Source organism: Marmota monax, unplaced genomic scaffold (genome assembly GCF_021218885.2).
Source record: "Marmota monax isolate L192 unplaced genomic scaffold, Marmota_monax_Labrador192_F-V1.1 WCK01_AAM20220418_F8-fsc00253, whole genome shotgun sequence".
NCBI lineage: Eukaryota > Metazoa > Chordata > Mammalia > Rodentia > Sciuridae > Marmota > Marmota monax.
In genome coordinates, this window is record NW_026695237.1 from 2542548 (window position 1) to 2550000 (window position 7453).

The window sequence follows — 7453 nt, forward strand, 5'->3', positions numbered from 1 at the left end:
GGTAGAGGTTAAACAACCAAAGACACAACCTATTGGAAGATGGGGGGCAGTTGCTTCTCATAAAAATGCATGGTTCACAGATGGATCAAGTAAAGTAGTAGGAAATATCACTAAATGGAAAGCTGTGGCATATCGACCAAGTGATAATAAGATCTTAGTGAAGGAAGGCTCGGATGCCTCAGCACAGTTAGCAGAACTCTGTGCAGTAAAATTGGCCGTTGAACAATCTATCCATGAAAAGAAAAAGTATATACACGTTTTTTCGGACTCATGGGCAGTTTGTAATGGTATTGCCATATGGTCTGCAAAGTGGAAGGAATCTGATTATAAAATTAATGGAAAAGATGTATGGGGAATACATATTTGGAAATTTCTTGCGGAGGCACCTATACATGTAAAGATAGCGCACGTTGATGCTCACACAGGACGTACAGATGAAATATCTAAATTTAATGATGTGGCAGACAAATTGAGTAAATTTGATTCCGAAGGGCTAAAATTGGTGAATAAGGCCCCTTGGAAAATATTAGATAAAACAGATACAAAGATTCGGTTGAAACGTGACCCAAATTGGCATATAAAACTTCCTGAATTGAATGCTGATATTTCGGAGGATGAGATCCGACAATTGCATAAGGAATTAGGACATATTGGAACACATGGAATGTTCCAGTGGTTTCAGGGCAGAAATATAAAAGTTACCTGGGGAGCATGTAAGCGTGCGATATCTGGATGTGAACTATGTGCATCCTCGGTGCAACGTTTCCGGAGAGATCCACCCCACAATAGACCATCCCCTAGAGGATTTAATGAGAAGGTACAAATTGATTATATTGGTCCTTTGCAGAATGGAAAATATGTGTGTACTATGGTAGATTGTAGTACCGGATTGGGACATGCATGTGCAAGTAGACATGCAGATCAAAGCTCTACTATGAAAACTATTTGGAGCTGGTGTGCAGCATATGGATGTCCTTGGAATGTGACTTCTGATCAGGGTTCTCATTTTACTGGTAGAAATGTTCAGAAATTAGCTGACGTTTTAGGAATTAATTGGGATTTTCATTTGGCCTATAATCCACAAGCAGCAGGAAATATTGAAAGGTTCAATGGATTATTAAAGACTAAATTGTGGCAGATAGGACAAGATGTGCCATTTGACAAGGCAATACTGATTGCAGTTTTTGAACTTAATTCTAGGCAAAGACTGCACAGGAGATCACCCTTTGAGGAAACATTCCAAAAGGACATCGATGTGCAGGCAGACGGGGACCCAAACCCAGATAATATAAGACCATATAAGGTGTGGATACGTAACAGAAAAGATAACTCTGTGATTAAAGGTGAGATTGTATCACACGGACAAGGAAATACCCTATGGGTATCAACTGGAAAAGGGGACCTCAGATTAGTAAAAAGCCAAGATGTTGTCACTAGGTAAACGTTTGTGTGTTTGGTTTAACATATGCTTTATTATCCTGATTGTATATTCTTGCTTGTTTTTGGGTGGATATTTTTATTGTAACGAATGGCAGACAGCTCTTTTGAATGGTTCTACTTGTTTTATTAACGTGAATCATAAATTGTTGGCACGGGATTTGCTACCCTGTTATGTACTTAATTATACACTATGTTTCTGGTAATGGCACCTAGGACTTTGTTACTTTTGCTATTTTTGCTACTTTTGATAGCCCTGCAGTTCTATTCAGTAATGGGAAATCAAACTACAACTCCCACTACTTTTACTACTACAACTCCATATTATTTTGGTATCAGGAACATTAACCTGACCAAGCATTCTTACAAAGATTGGATCTTCAATTATATTAATTTCACTCATTCACTTCAAGAGTGTAATAATTCTTGTGCAGTAATACCACAATATTGGAAAAGTAACAAATTCCTACAAAATTTTACTGCTATTAGATACCTGTTTTATCATAATTATGCATTTTGCCACCATTATAACAAATACTCCGCACCTAAGGGGTGTGACCATTTTTGGGACATCAATACAGTTGGGGTATATAGCCCAATGTTTAGATCTAGTGCGGATGGAGGATATTCTAATAAATATGAAACTAACCCCCTCCGATGTCATCTGGTACCTGGGATTATGGATATGTGGTCTTATAAGCCACATTTTGTGTATTATTATAGGAAACTTGGAGGCAAACCTTTAGTTAAGAGCTATAATGCTACAGCAGCAGTGCTTAATAATCCAAACCTTACTGTATATACTTTTGAGGAGTCTACAGAAGAGAATGACTTTACATGTATAAAAGCAGCAGAAAAGGATGTTGCATCACTGCCTTTTCAGGTTTGGGTGTCCAACAAACAGAATGATTATAATTTATTCGATTATGAATATGAAGAATATGACTATTCTTCATATGATGATGGAGAGGAAGAAGGTTCTGATGAATTTACAACTACAACCCCACGAACAACTACGTTGGGGATAAATTTGTTGCCATATAATGATTCTAAGGAAATGTTGGATGAGTGGAAAGGATTGCCTAGACATTTACAAGGAGCTAGGCCGTTGCCTAGATGGCCGCAAGTTTTAGTTGAACCCTACGGGACATGGTGTCCAAAAGAATTACAGCAGTATCTAGATTCCATGAGCACTAAACAAAGGAATATGTCTATATATATTGAAGATGTGCAAAGCAGAACTCATTTGAATTATACCCATTATGTATCTTGTGTAGCGGATTTTCCTAATTTACCTATATATGGAAAGTTCGAGATTCTACAGAATCCTGATAGATCCTTAGAAATACGGAACCAATCTTATCTTACTATAGATAATTGGTGGAAAGTCAATACCTTAGGTACCGCCACTTGGCGATCACCTGTTGTGTTGACCGACCCTTTACCACAGCCATTTACCCATAACTTGGTTAAACCCGTGGCCACGCCTCCTAAAATAAAGGATAAAATCGGGTATGTTTGTATCCGTAGCATTTTTGGAGATATGCTTAACCGAACACAGGGACAAGCATTTATTGGTAGAGTTTGCTTCCCTGTTGATTCAACCTTCCTTAAGTGGTGCCAATATAGATATTATTATAAAATTGGTAATTATTCATCTGTAACTTATAAGATTCACACACAGGCCTGTAGGCTGGGTCCAGTTTACAGGACGACTGGGGTATTACATCCTGAATTTGGAATGTTTAATCACTCTGGATGGCTATTATTTGAAAACAAAACAAGGAGGTATGTCTTTAAAAATGCCAATAATGAATGGGACCTCTCAGAGATTGTGGATGGCCCGAAATTGGGACAGAAAGTGCATAGTCCAGGGTTACATGATTATAAATTCACCGTGGACGAATACATTGTTAACCAGACAGTGTGGAAAAACTACACACAATATTATAATATATTTAATTGGACATGGTGTTATAATTTTAGCAGACAAAATTGTGTACAGAATCCTCTTCATGCTGTATATTTGAATGCCTCTCATATGCATCTTGAGGTGAATAATACGTGGCATAGGTTTGATAATCAGTCCTGGCAACCTGTATTGGTTGTCACACCTAAGGATATTTTGGAAAAACACTTTTATAATGTTACATTTCTGCAGGTAGATTATACTTATAATGGATCCAAAGGAGAATCTTCAAAGTGGCCTTATTATAAATGCGAAGACTGTACCTTTAAGTTTTATGATAATTTCTTTGGGACTTTGATTCCCGTGTTTAATTTGAGTGATGACAAAATCAGAGTGAATGTCCATAATATGTCAATCCCGATGGGAGTTGATTCTAATTATGTGGACACTAAAAATGTTAGTTTAGCTATGGAAAGATCTATTTGCAGATGGTTTCCACATTCATGGCAATATGTGATTGGTATTCATAGGTCTATTATGCATAATGATTCCACGTACTATGATATTCCTCTTGATGTAAATATAACTGGAAATGTTTCCAAACATTATGAAGGTGGTAATGTTGTATTAGGCAATGAGGAAAAACAAACGAGGGATTATACTTTACATCCAACAGTATATTCTCTTGCATTTGTACCACCAGATTTGGATGAAGTTACTTTAGTGAATTACAAAACAGAAACTTACCTGGTAAATGCTGATGACTACTGGTCATTGAAGACTGGGTGCCCTAGAGCACAGCTCTGGGATACTATAATTAGATACCATGTGGATGTAGCAGATAGAAGAACTCTGAAATGGTGGTTGACACAAGGAATGGATTTCTCTACTTGGCCTAGTAAAATATATCCAGGAAAATTACCTTATTACTGGTATATGTTATTACCAGGAAGTGAAAATGAATGGAATCTTTATGATATTGTAACACATGATGTTTTACATAATAATACTGATGTGTTTGATGCACATGCAGGTAATCATATTATATATAGTACAAAGATGGATATGCAGAAATGCTACATGGAACCGACCTCTTTGAATCCTTGCTTAATTGATAGAGGAGGATTTAATGAAACCAAGGGATGGGTTACTGCCCATTTCCCAAGAGCGGTCCTCTTCCCACGCAAGGAAAAGGACGGTAATTTTATGAAGACTTTAGAGGCTCCAGGATTTTTACCTTTACTACATCAGCCAGTTAGATTTTTGATACAACCACAAGTACAGCCAATTGTGTTACGATTGTCTGTTAGTGATTTGTTGAAAGGTGAAACTGTATGTCCTTCTTTTGAGTCTACTGTGTTGCCAGATTTGTTTTATTCAGTTCAAAGAAATGCAGCAGGACGGAGACCTTTGCAGTTCGCAGCGATTGGCGCTTTCCTGGCCGGAGCAGCTTTGGGGGCAGCAATCGCTGGAGCAATGACGGAGGAACTTCGAGTGGAAATTTCAGCTCTTCGAGGACTTCAGAATAAACAGAACTTTGTTATCTCACAATTATCTAAAAATCTGCACTCCGCATCTTTGCTTATGGAAAGACTTTCTGCAGAACAGGAACTTTTGAAACATCATGTTGATTCATTAAGTAAGGTGATTGAGACCATGGATGCATCATGGAATGTACGTATGAAACAATTGGAGGCAACTCAGGAGTGTGAACATCTACAAGCAATGATCACCGCGGGATTAGAAGAAATAAGACTGTTATTTAGAACTGGCATAGGCATGGAAACTGCATCAGCTATAACCATATTAGATCCTACAAAGGATTCTTGGTGTGAAACTGGTGTTTGCATGATTAATTTATGGCAAATGTCGACATCTAAGGTTGTAATAGGATATCCAACTAAGGCTATACCGAAGAAAATTGGTAAAGATTGGATAATACCATTTGATAAGTTTTATTGGTTAAAATGGAACAATATGTCATATTATGTGCCTAGTGAAGCCACTTATGCTATAGGTAAAACAACTGTTATAGCATATGATCTTTTCTCAGATGAACCTAGGACTTCTGATATAACTATATCTATGCCTCAGGCTACTTTGTTAGATCTTGGGAATTTTAATATGTTGTCTTGTTATCCTGAACCGTACATGGTTCAACGATGGCAAAACATTTCTTATAGTGATTCTTTGAGTCTGAATGCTGGTTGCCATATACATACTAATGTCATGATGATGGAACATATGAATTTGACCGTTCAGAAACATCTGTTTAGGAGTTTGAATTTTACTAACACGAGAAATGTACGAGTCCTGACTCAGGTGGTTTATTTGTCTAATCATACTTTTGGGTTACATACTTTTGTGCCCCAGCCACCTCTGTCGGAAGAATATAAACATATGATGAAGGCGACGGAGGCAGCTAAGTCCATTTATGCTTCATTGGGAAAGGAAATTGAGACAGTACATAATCAAACTACTGAACTTCTCCAAAGATTCTCAGGAGAAACTCATAAAGTTAAAATGTTGGTTGATTCTGGATACTTGATTCCGCGTGACTTTCAGTATACTTATGATTGTAGTTTTGTAGGTTTCTTTAGAAAATTAGTTCATGCAGATATTAGTTGCATTATGAGATGGAACCCTTTCCATTGGCTTAAGGAAGGATTGCTATATGTATGTTGTTTTGTATTATTTGTATTATGCATTAAGATTTGTTTAAAGATTAATAAGTCTGCAGGAAAGAAAACTTACATTAAAATGGATAAACTTCAACATTACAGGGACCATGAAGCGAAAGGCACTAAGAAAATTAAATCCAAGAAGGAAAAGGACGGAAAGATCGAGGAATTATTCTGAACAGTTGCACTATGCAAATTGTCATCTTTGCATCGAATTTCATGTAAATACATGGTTTTTATATAGTGCATATACACTGTTTGGGCAGGAACGTTTTTCTCTTTTATGTAGACTAGTAACCTTACGCAGTGGACCATGGTGTCCACTGGATAGGACCTTGGAAGGCCAAGTGCCCTCTTTGTGTGTGTTTTTGAATCATGTTTGGAATTGTATTTCTGATAATAATTTGCATTGTGATGTTTATTGTAGATATAATATACATTTGTGTGTTAAGACTTTATTTGGATTGTTCACTGAAGTGATGAAGTCTGATCATGATTTATTAACCTTACACTCTAATGCAGGTGCTTTTTATGTTAATGGACTTATTTCACTTAACTATAATAGATCATTATTATTTGGTGATGCTGTATTGTGTAGAATCAATTCGCAATGCAGACAAAGGAATACATATGTTCCTAGATCTTTATTTGACATATGTTTAAGAAACATTTGTAAGCCTTACTTTATTAAATTATGGACTTATGTGGATTATCATCAACACTTACCTAAGATTGGTTAATATTATAGAATTTCTTGAGGAACTATGTCTGTGGACCAGATAATCATCAAACGGATATTAGGACGCAAGCTGAGGAACGACCTATTATTCAGGAAGGACCGGATGACTCCAATTCCGATGTTCTCTGAAAAAGATGTTAATTATCCATTTATGATAGTTCACAATTTGGTGATAGATTTGGATCTAGTAAAGGATTTGGATTTGGACCTTTATTTACGATTGAAACAACTTTTCGTTCCAAGAGTGAAAGCTCCCTTCTGCTGTGAGTTTCGTGCTATGCTTCAGCCTTTTCTGCACTCCTGTGTGGTCGGTGGCTGCATGGATGCCGTGGATTGCATCTTCCAATCTGAAGATTGGTTTGCAGGGCCGCGACAGCCCATACGTTTCCCCGAGGACGGGCAACTTCCGAATGGACGACCTAAGACAGGGGACCGTACTTGTCGCTTTGATACATCGGCACCATCAGTACCATCGGCGCCTCCGTATCAAGGGGGTGGAATGACAGGAGTAAACATCAAGGATGAATAAACAACACGAATCAGCAAAAGGACTTGTTTTGGACTTGTTTTGGACTTTGCAGTGACTAAGTGACTTTTTAGTTGTAAACATGTTTTGGTTATAGGATGACTAGATAGTATGCCCATGTTAGATAAGTTGATGATGTAACTAGGTAGTGTGCTTATGTT

General features: G+C 37.3%; 1 protein-coding gene across 1 annotated transcript; it reads left to right on the plus strand.

Annotated features, from left to right (window-relative positions):
* Positions 1-1449: 1449 nt before the first annotated feature.
* LOC131423979 (uncharacterized) lies at positions 1450-6901 on the plus strand. The gene is made up of 2 exons (XM_058577414.1): positions 1450-6248; positions 6776-6901. Exon 1 carries the CDS (start codon positions 1631-1633, stop codon positions 6203-6205), a length of 4575 nt encoding a protein of 1524 aa, XP_058433397.1. The 5' UTR covers positions 1450-1630; the 3' UTR covers positions 6206-6248; positions 6776-6901.
* The last annotated feature ends 552 nt before the right edge of the window (positions 6902-7453 follow it).

Coding starts and splice junctions, on each gene's coding strand:
- LOC131423979 (XM_058577414.1), top strand. CDS start 1,631: ATGTTTCTGGTAATGGCACCTAGGACTTTGTTACTTTTGCTATTTTTG.